Here is a 19300-nt window from a genome sequence, read left to right on the forward strand (position 1 = left end):
GAGGCTGTAAGGATAACTAGCAGAAAGACAGACCTAAAATAACATGACCACATAAACTTCATTCCTTCAGAAAACAAGGCCAAAACAGAACAAATTTTGCCTATTACATCAATAGGAAGTTTTGAGTGGAAGTTTTTCTTATTTTTTGCTTTAAATTTGAGAAGAAGTTGAGGAAGTGTTTTGGATGTATCATTCAGGTTTATTTTGATCTAATTCTAGCTTTAGAAGCCTCACTTGGAACAGTCCTGAGGGACAGCCATTTAAAAACATGGACTACTCAAAGTCAAACAAAATTATGTACAATTGCTTTATGGGACTTTTTTTTGATAACATGAAATAGCTTTCATCAATCAGACTCTAACTGTAAATTATCAGAGAGCATTTCCTTGCAAAGAGTGCTAGAGGCTCAATTTTCTTTTTAATGTTGAAGTTAGTGGCATACCATATTCACTACTGGACTGCTTTCACTGTCCTATGACTTAATTTTGCAGTGGTCAGTGACTTTCACTTGCATGAGTGGTCTGTGGTTTTATTCTCTTGCAATCAAAGAGAAAGATCATCTTGGCTACATTACAAAAAACAAGTTTTGAACCTTGTAACAATAAACTGTGACAAACTCAGATTTTATAAAAGCTTTCTTTTAAGTTGAAGGTGACTTGCAAAAAGGGGAAAAATGTTTTATGCACTCATGTACACTTTAACAATGTACAAAGAAGAGCCTAAGAAGAGTTGGAGGGGTTGGGAATATTTTTTTATTAATTATTATTTAATCTCTAGCAAAATCAGAAAAAGACCAGATTTGACATTTTTGGGCCAAGCATAAGAAATAATGTGCCTTCCTTCTCTGCCTGCTTCTTCCCTTCCTTCACATTCCAACCCTTCAGGTTTATTTTACACACCAGAGAAAAACAGGTGTAGGAAAGATGGCTGGCAAATTCTTGCCAATCTCTTTGGCTAGCTGACGCCTGAAAAACCTCAAAGGACACTTTGTACTGGAGCCTTAATGAGCCCTTTGGAATAAGGCAAAATAAATGGTACAGCAAAGCTTGACAGTCTTGATACTTCAGTGTTAAGCAAACAATCAGGACAAAGATTTCTGACTGTCTTATGCCATTTAAAAGAATCACAAGAAATTATAGAAACATTTTTCCCTTTATCAATTTAATGTAGCATAAATCAGAGCTCTGATGACATTTCTTGAAAACGGGCAACTCTAATAAACATGTCGGCAGTACAAGACATTCATTCTGATATGCAAAGCAGCAGCAGCAGACTCTGGAAAAGCTTTTGAAACACAAAAGTACTTCCCAGCATGTGAAAAGCAGCAAATTATTCTGTCAATATTTTAATGGTATACTTTGCTTTGAAGAGATCACCTTATGAAATGTGTGTATAGGCAAGAGCAGAACGAGATAAGTTAAAGGCCACGAGCTTTAAAGACAGTCATTCACAAATCATATACCCCAGGAATATAGAATAAAATACTTTCAGAGAAGGACAATGGTTCTTGTTAAAAATGAACTGAAAAAATGAAAAAAAAAAAAAAAAAGAGAGAGAGGATATTACTACCTGAAATGAAAAATTAGGACAGCAATAACAAAGTGAAGAGAGATAAGGTCCTGTGCTGGATGTTTTCTAACTTGTTTTTAGTTCCTGAAAGTTGCCTGTCCCCCTCCCACAAAAAAAGGAATGAAATGCTATGTCTGTTGGGGCTGCTGTATCAGCAGCCACTGGCAATGCCTGTATCTGTGTTGAACACCTGGAGCCTGCTATAAGCAGTCATCCCCCAAATGCCAAGGCTGCTGCGGTTGTGCTCAGACCGTTCCAGACCACCTCTGAGTGCATTCCTGCTACTGGGGAGAAGCCACAGAGTCTCATTAATGGGTTCTTCTCCCCAGACTGCCCTGTCTCACCTCTGGCAGGGCAATGGGGAGCAGCTCTTCTCTGACAAAACAGACTCCCACCTCCAACCAGGGCATTGTGTCAACATCCTCACCCGATGCTGTGTGCTGAGCAGCTGTGCTGAAGGGGACACTGGTGACACTCAGGGTGAAGAAGGTCTGTGGCTCCCACTCTCACTTTGACCTGTCCCAACAATGGGATACGATAGATACCATGCACCTCTAAATGCAGGTTGAGCTGTTGATCTGTCCTGACACAGGCCTCATACTGGCCCTCTGGTAGAAGACAGTGTGGCACCTCTGAGCTCTAAATTTCTTGTATTGGAGAACAGAAAGTTCCCCAGGTAGGATATTTAGGGGCCTGCCTCACAAGCAGGTAATTGAAAGTTCCATGTTCCAAAGTAACTGTTCTAAGTACCCGATTCCCATATCCTGTATTTCTTTTACAAGACCTCAAACCAGCACAAACACTGGCCAGAAGGGAAAGGGAAAATTTTTGTGCTTTCTCTGCTCACAGAATTTTATATGGTTGGAGAGCAGCAACCTCCTTAAGTCATGGGGTACAGAAATGCAACCCTCCCACCTGAGACCACCTGTACCCTCATTCAGATACAGATTTCATTGACACTTTCTTGCAGAAAACTGATGTCAGTTGAACTGTTTCTGTACCAAGCATGAGTAACTACATTACAATCTGGCTCTTCATGCCATATTTCAAACCAGCTCTTTCATTTTTTTCTGAGAAGGGCAGTGATTCAGCATTAATATGCTTTTAAGTATGTGGTGTTTTTCAGGGACTCTTCAGTGCACATGAATATAAATGTTTATGAATACTTTTTTTAAAATAGTAAAAAAAATAACTGCCTAAATGTTTAATTTATCTGCATCATAGTTTCTCAAACAAAGGCCTATGTTTTTTAGCCCCATAGGACCTCAGCAATTTTTATACTCAATTTACAGGAACTAATCCTTTTAAAGATAATCAACAGCAATGCTAAGCAATCTGCAATGATCAGGGACTTACATTTTGTAATTGAAACTGAAGGGATGGATACTTGGCAATGGAATAGGCAAAGAGAGAACAAAAGTCCCAAAATGTAACAAATAAATTACCACTTACCCTGTTCAAGCAGTATTTGCTCTCTTTCCCGTAAAAGTGTTGGAGGCATTTCATGTTCTGCTTGTCAACAATCTTGTTGAAGAACTCATTGATGGTTCGCACAGAGACGGCGCAGACAGCAGATCGGTTAGTTGGTTCAGAAGAGTCTGGTTTGCTTTGTGCAAAAACACCATAGAGGATATCATCGTTGAGCCCAAGGCCCATTTCATGTGCTAGAGCTGCACCAGGCTTGCTTACATAGGCAGCTTGCAAAATGTTGAATACCTCCTCTCGGATGGACCTCTTCCTTCGCTTTTCAGTAAAAATGCACTCAAGAGGCATTTCCATGTAGGAACGCATCTCTGAGTCTAAAGTGCAGAAGCGGATAATTCTAGTGTGAAAAGATTGTGAGTCAAGAGTTTCTCTCTGTACAGTCAAAAAATAGACAAAGTGATCGTTTTCAAAGGCATGGACATACCTAATAGGATATGAGTCACGGAACTGAGGGAGGATATCTATATAAGATTGATCTGTGAGAAACTCAAAACCATCCTGCGTTTCTTTTAATCTTCTAACCGATATTGAATGCAGCACATGGGGAGGTTGAAATGTAGATGTCACAGTATTTCCAACAAAAAAGTTGACAAACCTGTCCTTTTCAGTCACCAAAACTTTGGTTCCTAACGTGCTAACAACACAATCAGGACAGTTGTCTGCTTCTCCATCTGCCTGGGGTGAGTACATGCAGTGCACCTCACTTTCAATGTCAGCAGGGTTGTCAGGGTGAATGATGTGACGGTGGCAGATGCCTCCGGACACACTACCACAGCTGATGAGTTGATCATCATAATAAGTTTCTAAAAGCAGTGCCATGTTGACGTTATCCTTCCATATGCTGTTAGATAAATTGGCTTTTTCTCGGCAGTCTTCACATGGTGCACAGTCAGGGTTCTCCAAAACAGGCCCAGTCTTGTACACAGAAATGTTCTGGAGAGTTTCATTTAGTACGTAAATCTTATTCACTGCTCCAATATAAACATGATGCTTGTATAAAACTACATTCTGAATTGGTGTGTCTGCAATGAAGTTAGGAAGATCATATTTTACACCAAGATTCATCTCTGATTTTTTAGCTGCTTCTTTGCATTGTCCATGGCTCCTCTGCAGCAAGGCAAACAGGAATACGATAAACCCAGAAGGATATGCAGTAAAAGGCTTCATTGTCAGAGATCTAATCTGTCAAAATATATTTAATGGAAAAACTGGTTATATTTCATATACTAAACCGTCAGTTTATCAGACAACACAAATCCGTTTCTAGGCTGCATGTTGTAGCTGAACTATTTCAGTTTAAGAAGTGTTGCAATGCTTAGTGTCACAATAGTTGTACTAGAAATGGCTACAATCACTGTAGGTACCCATTTCACTGCCTTTAGAACAATTCACAGAAGGATTTTCTTATGATTAATTTTGCAAGACCCCTCAAAATGTTGTAGAGCAGCAAAAGAGAGAGGACTACTTCCATAATGCCATTAAACCAGCGACTGATACAATTTAGAACAGGATGGTATACACATAGCTAAAAGCAAAACTGCCCAGGAAAACTTAGGACACAACGGCACACAAAGCAGTTGGAGCACTCCAGTGTGTGGCTATAAGATATTTGTCACGTTCTCAAGGGGCTGAACAGATTCCTAGCACAGCTGATCAAAAGTAAGAAATAGGAAAGACATGTGAAAATTTGAGCTAAGTGGACTTATATTTTGTTGATTTTTTGATTAACCAAAGAAGAGACACTTCTCCACCAGACCAAAGGAAGAAACCCCTCTCTCTCCTCCCCTCCAGCTCCCTAAAACACTGTCTTTCATAAAGACCCAGTTTAGAAAAAAGAATGTCTTTTTTCAGCCAGCCCTACTTCTTGGAATAGTCATTCTCCCTAGTGTTGACAAGGCTTTGTAATGTATTATTAGAATATTTTTTGCATCATGTGGTGCTTGGCATGTGCAAGCTTTATTTTAGGCCCTGTACCACAGCAGTAAGTCACTCTGGTGAGCCTTACAAGATACAGGCATATCGTTGTACTGCAAACAAAGGGCTATCAAGTGACCTACAGCCATTAACTGATGAAATCAAACCACCTAGCACTTCTCTCTTTTTCTTTTACATCTCCACACAGTTGTTTGATGTGGCTTGAAAAACCAAAGGCAGATGACTTGTGTGATATTTCACCCCCTTGAAAGATCAATGAAATTAACTGTGGTTATGAGTGTTTCAGTGCACTATCCACACTATGCCCTGTCACACCAGATATCTTCTGTCAACATCATGATACAGTTGCTAAGCCAAATTTAGCTTCTTCATGGAGAAAACAATTATGCATTCTAAGAGCAATATAATCACATTCTTTGGGAAAATCCCTCTAAGTCTGACTATAGTTAGGCAATTGTTGCTAATCAAGAAATGTTTGTGACCACTGAGAGAATATAAAATATATGATCTTGAAAATTATAAACTGAATAATAGGAATCTGTACCAACATTTTATTTCATTAGGAAATGAAAATACTACTATAGACCAGAGCTGTTTCAGCTGTGATAAATCTAGTGTTTTCACTAGATTGGTTAAAGCAATCCATCAATAATTCTTGTGGTGCTTTATTTCAGCATCCACTGAATTCTTTCTGTGGTTTACCTCTTTAATTACACAAAATAATAGGTTTTGGAAACTAATTGTTCTTCCTCCCTGTTATCTGATAAGAATCACGATCGAGAGTTGGGATAAAAATCAGAAACACAGGCTATTTGCAAGTATTAGCTGGTAAAAACAAATCACACTTCTAGTATTGAGACATAAAGATCTTCCTTCAAATCACTAACATTTTTCTGATATTAATTAGTGATAACAAAATCCTGGAAACAAATCTAGCCTGGATTTGAAAGAAAAAAAAAAAAAAAAGAGTAAGGATATTGCTATAATCATAAAATAGTCCCAGTACATAAACTTCTGACTTCCATATTGTATAGGGCAGGAAACTGTCTTCTCATCCTCTGTAACATCTTGCTGTCATGAATTTTTTCCTGCTCTGCGCTGGGATGAAACCAAGAGCTTTCAAAGTCTGTGTAAAACCCCAGAATTCACACATGATCCAAGAACAATCATGTTCACATCCTGCCTGGCCAGTGTCAAGTGAAGGTCCCAGCACTGGGACAAGTGGGGCAGACTGTCTGCCTCTTTTCAACCAGCATTTCCACCCAAGAAACTGCTGAAACTGATGCATTCCTGCAGATCCACTTCTGATGCGTCAACATGTTCTGACAAATACTAGATTAAGCAGAAAATTCCAAAAGTGCTCTATTTCTGACACACTTATTGCAGTAAACAATAGATATATTGTTTACTGCAATAAGTTTAAACCCCCTTAACAGAGGCGGCCCTGCAGTGGAGAGACAAAGCAATGGGTGGGACAAGAGTTGCATGAGGATGAGGCTGATTGACCACATTAGGCAAAAAAGATCAAAGGAAGGTCACTGGACAGGCACCTTATTTGTTGCACTATACTCTCTACCATGTTCTTGTTTTAATGTTCCAAATAGATATCCCACCCCACAGGTCCCTCAGTTTTCAGTTTACAATCCTCCCTATTCTTCCAATGTCTGAAAAAGATTATCCCTAGTTGTCCAGCAACCAGTACCACTGTGCACTACAGGAGTATTTAGAGCCATAAATACTATATGACATATTCTTTCTCTATATTTTTGGGATATTTTGTGAGGCCAGTATCCTCAGACAGTCTGCTCTGTCTACACTCAGTAAAATACCACTGATTTCAATCTATGCTCTGGAGACCAAAAATTCCACCTTAGACTCCTCTAGCAAGTGAGGCTGGAATGGAAAATTTAACAGTAAGAACAAAGGTGGGGTTCAGTGTGATGTAAAGGACGCCAGGAATAATAGGTACTTCATTTTACCACTACAGGAAGGAAAATATGAGCAATAAATGAAAACTAAGTCATCTTTTCTCTTCTATTTGAGTCTCATCATAGGGCTTTCCTTTGCATACTTTTGAGATGTTACAAGCATCCTCCCAGAGAGTAATCTGCTGATTCCAATCTATGGGACACTCCAGCTCAAATTTATGGGCAACTCTCTAGGGAAGATGGTTCTCCACAGCCCATGTCTTCAGCATACTGTGAATCTTCTCTCAAGAAGCCTGACACCAGAAGCAACATGCCCTGTGGAGAGACATTTATAGCTTAGGGAGAACATAGGAATCATGTGAAGAACACTGTGTACTTCATTTTCCTCACATCATGTAAACTCTGCTGCTTCTTTCTCAGAGTCTCATGACATTTGGTACATCTTTTCATTGCATCTGACCCAGGTTCCTTCTCTATTCCTGGGAGGAAGCTCCAGCACAGAGCTGCTCTTTTGTAACCTTCAGACCAGCTCACTGCAAATACACTTCACCGGAATACATCCTGAAGAAGCAGAGAAATTTTAGTGAATTAAAAATACAATCTTTCCTCTTCAAAGGTTCAGTGGCTCTCTGTAGCATACAAATGTATTTTGTTGAACTCAAATATAATTAGTTGAAATTAAAGGGTTTTGATGAATTAGGACCAAAATATTTGTGCTATAGCTACAGGTCCAAGAACTAGCTGCTGTCTATCAGTTGCAGAAGGAAAACAAGGAAACCATTTGTTTCTCTGCTTGGTTTGAATGATGGGTGCTGTTCAATCTTTTGTGACCTTCCTGTCACACGTGTGTGTGTCCTTCATGTGTCTACAGATGACTTGCAAGTTTTGGCCTGTGATAGCCATCAGTGAGCAATAGCTGTCATGGATTATTCCTTTTGTAAGAGATGAGCCACTGTCATGATGTGCTCATTTTCCATCCCTCATCAAATAGTAGCCAGTAAACTGATGAGAAAATAGATTTTGGTTAACCATTGCAAATGGTTGGTAATGATGCGTCATATTAGAGTGAGTGCTATGACCAGTGCTTTCAGTGGTTTTGTACCATTAATAGTTTCCCAGTGGCAATCTTCTTCCTACAAGTTTCATTCCCTCTAATTATGATTTGGGTGATAATTTGTAAATACTGAACATCATGTCTCTCCTTTGCTCTGTTTGCAACTTTACTGACAAGTCAGGACTGGCCTTATTGTGGAGTATGTTCAAGCTGGCATATGCAAGGATGCCAGAAAACACAGCCATGCTTGTTCGCCTTTCCCTCATTTCAGAAACTTGGGTCCCATTTATCTCTAATCACAAGCACTCCATGGGTCTGCACAAGCTCAGACAACATGCTGACATGAAAGCATTTTGTTCGTTGTTTGGTGCATCTCATTTTTCCTTGCTTTATTACAGAAAAGGAAATGGCAGGGTCCTCTATCCCACAGACAGAGTGTTTGTACAAGAACATATTTAGTCCTAAGATAGGTCATTTCAGGTTAGGTAACAGCAGAGCCATGTTAATTCAAGTTTCAAAAACCCTATTGTCAGCAAATGGTAGCCTTTTCCCTTCTGTAAATCTGATAGTATAGTTTTATACTTTTTCCAGTGGAGAGTACATCTTGTTACTTTGGTCTCTGACAGAGTTGAGGTGGCAAATTTATATAGAATAACCCTAGTGACTACTCCTCCTGAGACTTCAGTTTGTTCTGCTATTTTGGACTAAAATCTGTGCTAGTGCAGGACCTGATTCCCTGTGGTTCAGAGGCTGTGCCATGGAGAGAATATCATTATTTAAGAGGACAGGGAAAATGAGAGGGGGTGATAACAGCTCCATTCATCCAACTTTAATCAGTTGTTGCAAATCTGTCACAGCACTGGCATCAGCTTCAACAGATAAAGCTCACAATGGAGGTGTCTTCCTCAGACTCTTCAATTAACCAATTGCATCTGTACACAAGGTTGAATATGTCTAAAACACTTAGTGAGGGCAACCTGTTTTCTAAGTTTAGAGGTAAAAATAAAAGGCTTTAAATCTGAACTTAGGTGCCTTAAGGAAACAGAGAGAACAAAAAAATTGAGTAAGTCAGCAGCAAACATACAAATTATCCCTGAGTTAAATTAAAATGGCTAATCTGAGTCAAAATTCATGTTCCCTTGTCTTCAGCTCTATTTCACCCTAGGTTAGGTCACTCATCCTGACTAAGGTGGCAACATTATTTTTCCTACAGCATGGTATACACTCTAGCATGATTCAGTCTTCCAGTGCATAGAGTCAAACAACTTATTATCAGTGATTTAGGTTATAAATTCATTCATAGCAGAGTTGGGAGGTTTCTATTTTCTATTTCTATTCCCAGAGGTGTGTGTGCATTCTGATGGCTGATGGGGAAGAACTGCTGGGCAGGGCACAGTCTAGGAAATTGCTGGAGGATCTACTATTAACTAAATCCTCTACATACACAGCGCAGTCATGTGTGTCAGAAGAAATGGCTTTCATTAACAGATTCAACTGATCTGTAAGCCTTTCCTTACAATACTCAAACACATTAAAAAAATTTAAATTATTCCTGCATAAAACACACTCTTTAATATACATAGTCTATTACTGGGTCTAATATACCATTATAATTCACAGCAGCTATCAAAAGAAGCATTTTCGTTGTCCAGCGCGTTTATTTTTAACAGGCTTTAAACCACAAAAACACTAATCTAGCCTTTGCAGTGGAGAAAATGCTATTCTTATACTCATTTGGCATTTTTTGGAGGTGTCCTGCATTGAGGTAGAGTATGTTATTTGAATTGCTTCAGAACTTAACATCCTAAAATCAACTCACGTTATGGGTCTCTAGAACAACTGGATTTATTTAATCATTTTTTGTTGTGATGGTCTACAAGGCACTACTGGTTCTTTTGTAATGAACCTCAGCAAGCACTCACTGATATATTACAAATGAGTAGAATCCATCAAGAGCTATGTATTGCTCAAAAATATTAATTTAATAGGTGGAATACAGCATTTCTTGCAATTGAGATAAATTTCTCATGTGAAAAAATAGTGCTCATTTTAAGGGCTGAGGAATCAATTCCACAAAGAACGTGGATTAGAAATTCAGAATATACATAGAATAAGTGAAAACCAGAGAAATATGCCAAATAAGGTAGAACCATCACTGTTTCTTCATGCTTATTTTTGCAGATGGATTTGGATCTTTAAATAGAAGAGGACAGCTTTCCACATCTGAATGATAAGGATGGAAGGATTAAAAAAAAACCAAAACAAACAAACTATTGTATTGCTTAGCAATAACAGGAAAATAGAAAACAAACTCTGAACAACAAAATTGCTCCATTCTGTTCATCTGAAATGCAAGTCAACAATTGTGGAACTTCAGTAAGAAAAGGACTGTGATGTTATTGTGACTCTTTACCACTACAATTGAAGTAAAATAAACCCAGTTCTAGCATAGACTTAAGCTTGGTATCTGCAGCAAATAATCCAGCCTGATGACTAACATATGAACATCTTACTCAGTCCAAAGGTTCAGTACAAGCAGAGGAAGAGCTATGTGTGTGTGAGTAGAGCAACATGCTATGCTTGATACAGTACATGTCATGACTCATAACACAAGGCAATACTGGTCTCCAGGGTCAGGATAGTTCATACAGAGATATTTGGGGGTAACTTCAAATTTTTCATCTTTGAACAGAGTAATTTATCACTTATCTATTTTCACCACATATGCAAAGCAAAGGCCTTTATCAAATTCTAGTGAGTTGAGATAAATGCAGACACACCCTGGTGGACTGAGGAAATCAGACAAGCTCGCATAAAGATCCAATTCTTAGTTTCTGGTGTCACAGGAACACCTTATAGTAGGAGAAAGCAACATAGTTGCATTTCTGAGTTTATCCTGTTGATCAACTTTTTTTGCATGAGTCTGAGCATTTTGTGGTTGTCTGTAATGAATGGGGACAGTGTGATTTCCTGGGAACGTAGTTCCTCCTTTTGTAAAGAGCCAAGTTGGCAAACCTGGCTGCAAGCACAGTTTTAGCTCAATTCCCTCAACTAGTCTCAGCACTTAGATTTGCTACTTTATGTTTTATAATTATAACAGCTATCTACCTGAATTCTTGTATTGAAATGCAGAGCATATTTTGGAAGCCTTTTCTGCCTTGTAAAACTAACAGCCTTCCATACTGTGATAATTAAAGGAATGGCATGGATCATAAAAATGAAAAAGATTAAAAGGCAGATAGTCATGAGTAACAAAGACAGCATACAGATTTGATCTAAATGTTCTAACACCAATTATGAATGATCTTGATGCAGGACATTTCCTGCAGTTTAATTGTCATTTGCTGCTAATGGTTCTTAGGAGTCCCTGAGATAATAACTCTTCACAGCCAAACATTAATCGCTTAAAAAAAAAAAAAATCTGTGTCAATAGATACAGATGGTAAAGTATATTATATATGACAACTATATCAAAATAGTGATGATAAGGTATGTTTTATTAAAATGGTACCAAAGGATCTACATGTCCACCAAATTACTACGTTTTCTTTTAATGTCATAGTAAATATAATAATATCAGCAACTAAAACCCAAGAAGTCCCTGAATTTTTCCAAGGTGTGCTACAAATACCTAGGATACTAAGCAAAAGAAATTTTGCTGGCTCTGTTCTTTCCTCTGAAAGAGCTAGCAGGACAGTGTCAGGGAGTGGCTTTCTGCTTGGCGGGCACACATAAAGCATGCCACTGTGTGCCATGACTTCACTCTTCTCAGTTAATGTGTCTCCAAGAGCCATAAGGCAAATTAGCAACCAAACTTACGGTCAAGGATTTACAAAAGGCTGCTGATGTCTTGCTTGATACACAGCTTGTCAAGCTGAGATGTCATGGTCAAACCCTGTAGGGTCCCAGCAAGATCAGCACATCTGTGTGACTGAGCTGGGCTCACAGATTTGGAGAACTGGCCCAGAGGCTGGAATGAGACCCTCAACTCTCCTTTACTCAGCTTGCTGGGTGTGGCTTATCCAAGGAAAGGAAAAACCAAGAAAAAGCTCTGCTTGTAGACCTGTATCAGCAATGTACAGGGGACTTTAAGTTGCCTCCAAGTCATCTCCTTGCATCTATGAACTTTTGTGGGGGGAACTGGTCTGGTGTGGCACAGTCCATTGGACTGATGCTGTGTTGGGCTGATATTGTGCTTTGTCTGCATTTAGTGCTGGAAAGCAGACTGCACTCCTTCCACGCTCAAGCTGGCTCCACAACATATAACCATGATTGTGTAATGCTGTGATTGAGATAATCAGCCCTGACAAACACAAACCACCTCTATGCAAAGCTTTGGTGGTCTTTGCCCCAAGTGAAAATGAAGTAAAAATGCAAACACATGAAACAGCTACAAACAAAATTGAATTGGCTGTGTTTGTAAATTTGCTAGTGTAAAGAATGGGGTCTTTATTTATGCTTCAGCTTCATACATTATCTGATACCAAAGTTAATAACCTGATAGTCTACTTAGCTTCATAGTGGCTTTTTGATAATCAAACAGGAACAACAGCAAGGATAGTGTTCATTTCCCATCTGTGTTTGGTTAGGAGGTTATGACCTTTTCTTTTTAATGCTGACCTCGCTTTTGTCACTGTAAGTTTATGTTATTGCAGTGCACTTTAACTGATGCCCTACTTTCACTCAGTTTAGAAGGGGAGTTAATGACGACTCATTGGCATGACCGCTGCCTTGCTGCGAACCTGTGATTCATGATCGCCTTCCAAGGACTTTACGGAATTGGCATTCATAAATCCCGAAATGGCCTGGGACCAGCCTATCTGACATCCTGGCTCTCACCAGAGGCAACAGTGTCACAGCTGCAATCAAGAGAGTGGCTGATCTGTAGCAGCCTCAGCTCCCTTTTTTTTTGGCAGATGTCCCTCAGCAAGGGTCCGTCAGCCGCAGTTTTTATTTTGAAATATTGTGTTGACCTTCAGAAGATGCTGAAAAGCTCAATAGTTTGAAGAAGGAGTTCAGGGATGGCTGAACAGTCTGAGATTTTCATGCTAATAGGATCCTTTTTTGTGTGTTTGTTTCTGAAAAGATTTTTCGTCTGGTTCATTTACTTTCTTTCAGCCTGTCGTCTCCCCTCATTTGAAGAGACCTGGGAGGCTAAAATGTGCAACTGTTGCTCTTCAGAGGTTCTCATTTATACTGGGCCCAGAACGAGGTTTTGGACTTTTGCAGACACTGGAATGCTTCCTTTGGAAATCTGGAGCCAGATAAGGAGTCTGCGAGATAAGCAAAGAGGCTGTTTCCAAACTTCAGAGGGTATTTACCTTTCTCATATGGGTGAAATGAGGATAATGATTCCATTCTTACAAAACACCTCCAAAACACAAAAGGCTTAGTGCTGGTACAGGCATAGCACAGAAAGGCTGGGCTATAGGAGGGTGCCTGCCATAAAGGGGCTGATTTAGAACCACGGTCCTCAACCCCGCAGGAACAGGCTGGCCAAAGGTCTAAATCTGGAACCTGGGATTGGCTCTGCTGCTTTTGCCCCCTGCCCTCTCTCTGCAGTCCCTGCCTGCACTCTCCTTCTCTTTAGCCCTGAGACCCAGCAATCAACTGCCCCATAGCCATTCCTCACTCTCCTCCTCCTCTTCCTGTCCTGGTGGGAAGATGCAGAGAGTAGAATGTGAGTTCTCCTAGGCAAAGCTGTCCTGATGCTTTGGAGCCAAGCCAGCTGAGAGGAAGAGAGGGGACGGCGTGTGGTGCTGGAGGCTGCCTGTCAGCAGCAGGACCTGTGCCTGGCTCCATCCTGTCTGGGCACTGCAAAGGAGCTTGGCTGGGAGATTGTAACCCAGCCAGGACTGAGAGTCTCTTACTGCTCTGTCTTCTCTGAGAGCTCCAGCTCAGGTGAGATCCAGGGAATATTCAGAAAAAAAATCAGACACTGGTTAATCTAAGCACCTGAGAGCTTTGTGGCCAGTGAGTGTTTTTAGATCCCTTTGTTGGGCTTGTGCCCTGAACTCACTCTAAACCCCATTTTGGATGCCAAAGCAGCCTCTCTGGATTTTCCCCATAATAATAAACTTGGTCTGTTTATCCAAAAGGAAAATAAAATGGCAGTGGTAAAACTGGAAATTGTTCAGTAAATGCATGTTTTTAATTTAGGACTTTACAGTGAAACAATTGCTCCTGAGCATGATGTCTTACTAAACAGTTGATAATTAATTCAATATTTTGGGCACTGAACAAAGGTCACTGTCATTTAGCATGAACATTTTCTTTTACATCCCTGCTCCTACTACAAATATTCAAATTATATTGTATTACTGAATAGAACCATGTATGTTGTGTTCAGACAAAAAATATGGACCGTGATTAATAATTACTCACTTAAGCATTTTAAATTTGAACAAGATACAGATGTTTGGGGTGAGGATGGACAGATCTCAACTCTTGCACACCTGGCTTTCACACAAAAGCCTGGTTTTGGACCTAAGCTGTGTCAAGATAAGCTACATTCCTTCACTGTGAAGCCATCATCTTTTTCAAGACTTGACTCCATAGTCTCTATGCAATCATTACTCTCATTGATTCCTGTGATAGCTGAGCTGACTAAGGACTAGAGAACAGGGTGCTTAAGACAGGCTGAAAGACAGAAGATCAGTGGCAATGACAGAATCTCAATACTACCTCATTTAAAATGAGCAATAGAGGGTAAATACTGAGATGTAGAAGACATAACAGGAATGATAGGTGCAGAAGAGTAAATCTTTAAAATCTTATATATTGTTAATGAAGATAATAATTACTCTTTTCAGAAAGGCTGAATTAACCAACGCTGCATTTCTAAGTAACTAGCTAATGGACACAGGCATTATCTTTCCATAAGTCCCTGAAATCCCTATAAACCATGAGTAGTCAAATATTTGACTGATGGGCTTTTACCCCTCTTAATAGCATGTGATGGTGGTCTCAGTAAATAACATAACTTTAGATTTCCCTCTTGCAGCTGGGGAAGGGGTACTTATTTTTAAGCCACCTCTTATTGCTCCTTGCTGCTTCCTGAAGGGGTCTTTATACTGTGAAAACAATTGACTGGTTGTTACCTTATTTTTGTGCCCTGCAGGGGATTTTGGGTGCACAGACTCTGCTCAGATAAGCAGGGACCTCTCCCACTGCATTCAGGGGAATTTTTAAGTCATTCCTGCTTACCTGCAGACAGATGTTGGCTCAGCTTGTGTTTCACCAACAAGAGAATTGTGGCATTATTTGCATAAAATAAGTTTTTTCAAAGTATGTTATATGAAAACTTCTCAATTTGAAAACAAACAAAACCACAACTTGGCGATTTTCAGGAAGCAGCAAAGCTGTCTCTGAGCTCTACCCCAGCTGATTTTATCACAGCAGCTTACATATGAAGAAAAACAAATACATACTTATTTTTGTAACTGTGTTTTCTGAAGGAAGGAAAGAAAACTCCACAGAACTGGAAAACAGGCCTTCTAACTAAAAATGACCACACAAGGTATTTTTCCTTTTTTAGCTCTCCATGAAAATCATAGACTTCAGTTCTGCAATTAGAATGTCATTAATGATTTTTGTGATTTCATGTTTGCTTGTGTTGACTTTACTTACTTTTTCTGTCTAGCTCTCACCTCTCTCAACTTCTATTAGCATGTTCTGCATTCAGAACACTTCTTCTCATGTAGCCTTCCATAGTCACCCAGAAAAAAAAAAAAAAAAGGTGACTATTGTTGGTTAGGTTTTTTTTGAATAAAACCAGGAGAAGGAGAGAATCATCCCTTTCTCACAAATGAACTCTCTTTGGTATACATAAAGTCAGGATAAAAAGGACAATAATCAATTGGAATCTGATAGAAATAACTGAATTATATGGGATTTAATGGAAGATAAAATGTAATGAGATTTTAACATGCACAAACAGATTGAATATTAAACTTCATGGGCTAATTCAGAAACTTATAGCAAGGTTCCCATGCTAGATGGAGTAGGATTTTCCTGTTGTGGAAATTTATGCTGGAGAGCTGACAAGATCTTGAAAATGTCACAGGAGAGGATATTTCCAGAAAAAGAGCTACTTAATCCTCTGAGAAGGGAAAAGGACACAGTGAAATGTTGCCACCACGTCATGTACTCGTAATTTGTTTGTAAGGCCAGTGTTTGTAATACCAGGCAAAACAGACATTTAGGAATTTCAGATTCTGACTACAATAGGCTTAATATACCCTAAATACTAGGAAATTAAGAAATCAAAGTAAAGCATAAAGACACAGTGCACGTCTGGGTCCTCTGTTTTCAATTTTTGCAATGTTTCCATTGAAGGTGATAGAATTTACACCTTGACTTCAACTAAAGGCACCTACATCCTGGCTGGGGAAACACCCCCATTTACTATCTGAAAGTGCTGCGAACACACACAGTGATAAAACTCATTATCATGCAGCACTCCATCCTTGAACATGTATAGGAAGGCAAAAGCAAAGCATGCAAAGTTTTCCTCCATCAAAGTTTTCTTTTCCTTCATCAGAAGAGTTAAGATAGTTTTCAATCATCTGCTGCAAGCTAAATTGCATCTTCAAACACAAACAACATTTTCCACTCATCTAAATGGATGGTAAATACATTTTTAGGGTAAAATTTGGATTATTTTCTCTGATGCAGAAGTGCTTTATCATACAGGGAGCTCCACATTGGCTCACTGCTTACTGGACCCCATTACTGTTTGCATTTTTCCTACTCTTTAGAAGATTATTAATATTGAAATTGTATTTTTTCCTTTTACTTCAGCTTTGGGCATTTGTAAGAGTGTTATCGAATACTGAGTATTAAAAAGGAACATTTTCCCTCAGAAAAAATATTGGCTTCTAATCCAAAGTGCAAAAGCAAAAAACCTAAAGAGTCTGAGGAAAGGTTTTACAGGACAGTAATATATAACATGTAAAATTAGTACCTCTTCTCTAGAAATAGACAGGAAAACTGAATATAATTAAAGTAAATAATATAAAATTTTCAACAACATCATGAGAAGGCAATTAATCAACTTTTAATATTAATTCAACCACCACCACCTGTCATTGTCTTCAGCAAAGCTGCCTCACTCTCTTTTATCCTGCTTTCTCAGACCGAACAGAATCTGATCTGTTTGGATGAGAAGACACATGAAAGTATATATAGTAATACTCATATAATTACACCCACAACAGATATCAGGATATATAACAGCAATAGATAAAAGGTTATATAATTCCCATAACAGTAATCCTAATACAATTTTGAATGTAGAAGTCTCAAAGATAGAGAACAATCCAAGTCTGAGTTACCCCAGCATATATCGAAGACAAATGAAACTTGTGGAGTTGTTTCAGCTTGTTATTTTCTAGTCATGCTTTGGGACAATCCACAGATTTGGGACTTTTCTCTGGGCCTACTTGGAATGCTGGGCTTGCTTGGAAGCTTGCTACTTTTGTCCTCACAGGATCATCCACAATGAGGGTGTGTACAGGGGGGACAAGCAAACCCCAATGTCTTACTTAATATCTCTGATGGTCCTAAAATTCTGGTGATTTAGTTTGGGTCAACCAATCCAAAACACACTCTTATTTATGATACAGCTGAAGACAAAACAATAAAGTCATGTATGTATCTAGGCATTTACATGGCACAATAGACCTCTCTCAAGCTTGAAATCTCACTAGGTAGATTAGTTTCAAAACAAAGTAAAGAAAAGTGAGATTCAGCATTCAGCACAAACAAACTAAAAATAAACAAATAAACAAAAGAAACCTTAATTAAGAAACATTAAATAAGTAAGTTTGGAATTCTAATTGTAGATGATAATTGTTTTTATCTAACTCAATAAACATGCTCAGAAACTATTTGTTTCCACAAAATTTAGATGAAAATAGATAGTTCCTGCAGGACTAATGAGAAAAAATGTATGTCAAAAAAGATACATCAACCTTCTGTTAAAGTCAGAGAAGAGGATATCAATTTTTAAAATATGGTGCAGACACACACAAAACTAGAGCTAAATCCAGCATCCATGAAGAGACAGTGGCAAAACTCTCAGGGACACCCATCAGGCCACAGCCTTGCTCTTACCAGAAAAGTGGCACAACTACAAAAACAGGTAAAAAAAGCCAGTTTCCTAAGACCCATACATGTTGTTGGAGGCCTGAGTGTTTGGGGTGGGTGATAAAGGGAGGGAATTCAGCTGAGGGCATGCTCTGCCAGATGTGGGCAGGGGTAGCAGCCAGCAGAGCTGGGGCTGGGTGTGGACATCCCACACCAGGGCCATGTGGCTCTCAGCCTTAACAACTGCTCGGTGTAATCAGTCCATTAGTCCAGGTTTCTCCCAGTCCCAGACAGTTGTTTAAAATGAACATTATTTGAAGCAAACCAGAAACCTTAACACTGTATTTCATAAATAACTGTAACTTTACTGCCTAAATTCATGGTGGTCCAGCCTTGTTGCTATTGTAGGCAAAATGCCTTTCTGAGTCTCATCTCTCTACCCTCTGAAGGAGGTCCAGCTATGGCAGGTAGGGTTCAAGGGCATGCCACAAGGTCACAAATCTGCACACTCCAGACCCCAAGGGGCAAGAGTATTATATATGCTATATTTTTGGTCACCTGCCCGTATCTAAACAGCTGAAAACCTTTCAGGTACTGCATGCCATCCTCCTGCAGTAGGGCCACCACCTGGAGGCCATCTGCTGGCCTGCTCTTTCTAAAGAGAAGCAGAAAACTTTATGTGACTCTTCAGCACAACCAAAGCTACAATTCTAGCCATTTTTATAAAATAAAATATATATACATTTAGCAAATTTCATATCCTTATGCTGAAAGAAAATCTGGCTGAAGCAAAAGACTTCCTGTGTGGGAAGTGAACAACTTACATAATATAAAATTGTCAATAAAAATTAATTACTTATTGCTTAAATCTAGCTGTCTTTATAAGTGTGTCTCCTCAATTAACTGAGTCTGCTTGTAGAAGTGTAACTGAAAGGCCCCTGTGCTTCATCATCAACTTCAGAGCCGTGCTATTTTGAAAATAAAAGACCTGTATCCTGTCCAAAAAATAAACTCTGGAGGTGACTTGCCGTGTTGCCATTTTGGATTACAAAAAAATACTCAGCCAACACACAGGGGAAGGCTTAATTTCAGCAAACACACACATAAACAGGAAACCTCTCTCCAGTCAGAAGGTATTTTTCCTTCGTACAATGGGGTTCAAAGATGTGTCATCATATAGTTTAAAACAATTACTAAGGAACCTTACCATTTCCAATGGTTTAGGAATAGAATTGGCTTC

At 39.2% G+C, this 19300-nt stretch overlaps 1 protein-coding gene and 1 long non-coding RNA gene across 5 annotated transcripts in view; one reads left to right on the forward strand and one right to left on the reverse strand.

Moving 5' to 3' along the window:
- LOC115490941 (uncharacterized) overlaps nt 1-19300 on the forward strand; it is a 208733-nt gene that overhangs the window by 80483 nt on the left and 108950 nt on the right. The window lies entirely within an intron of this gene.
- The window catches only part of MET (MET proto-oncogene, receptor tyrosine kinase), a 90453-nt gene that overhangs the window by 66357 nt on the left and 4796 nt on the right, over nt 1-19300 (reverse strand). For 3 of the 4 annotated variants that reach the window (XM_072921657.1, XM_072921658.1, XM_072921660.1), the window contains exon 2: nt 3022-4236. In XM_072921657.1, the coding sequence (XP_072777758.1) occupies nt 3022-4221 (1200 nt within the window). In that variant the 5' untranslated portion in view covers nt 4222-4236. Of the gene's footprint in view, nt 1-3021; nt 4237-15600; nt 15681-19300 lie in introns of those variants that run through there. The other variant, XM_072921659.1, reaches the window with a different exon arrangement.

Source organism: Taeniopygia guttata, chromosome 1A, assembly GCF_048771995.1.
Source record: "Taeniopygia guttata chromosome 1A, bTaeGut7.mat, whole genome shotgun sequence".
In the NCBI taxonomy this organism is placed as follows: Eukaryota; Metazoa; Chordata; class Aves; order Passeriformes; family Estrildidae; genus Taeniopygia; species Taeniopygia guttata.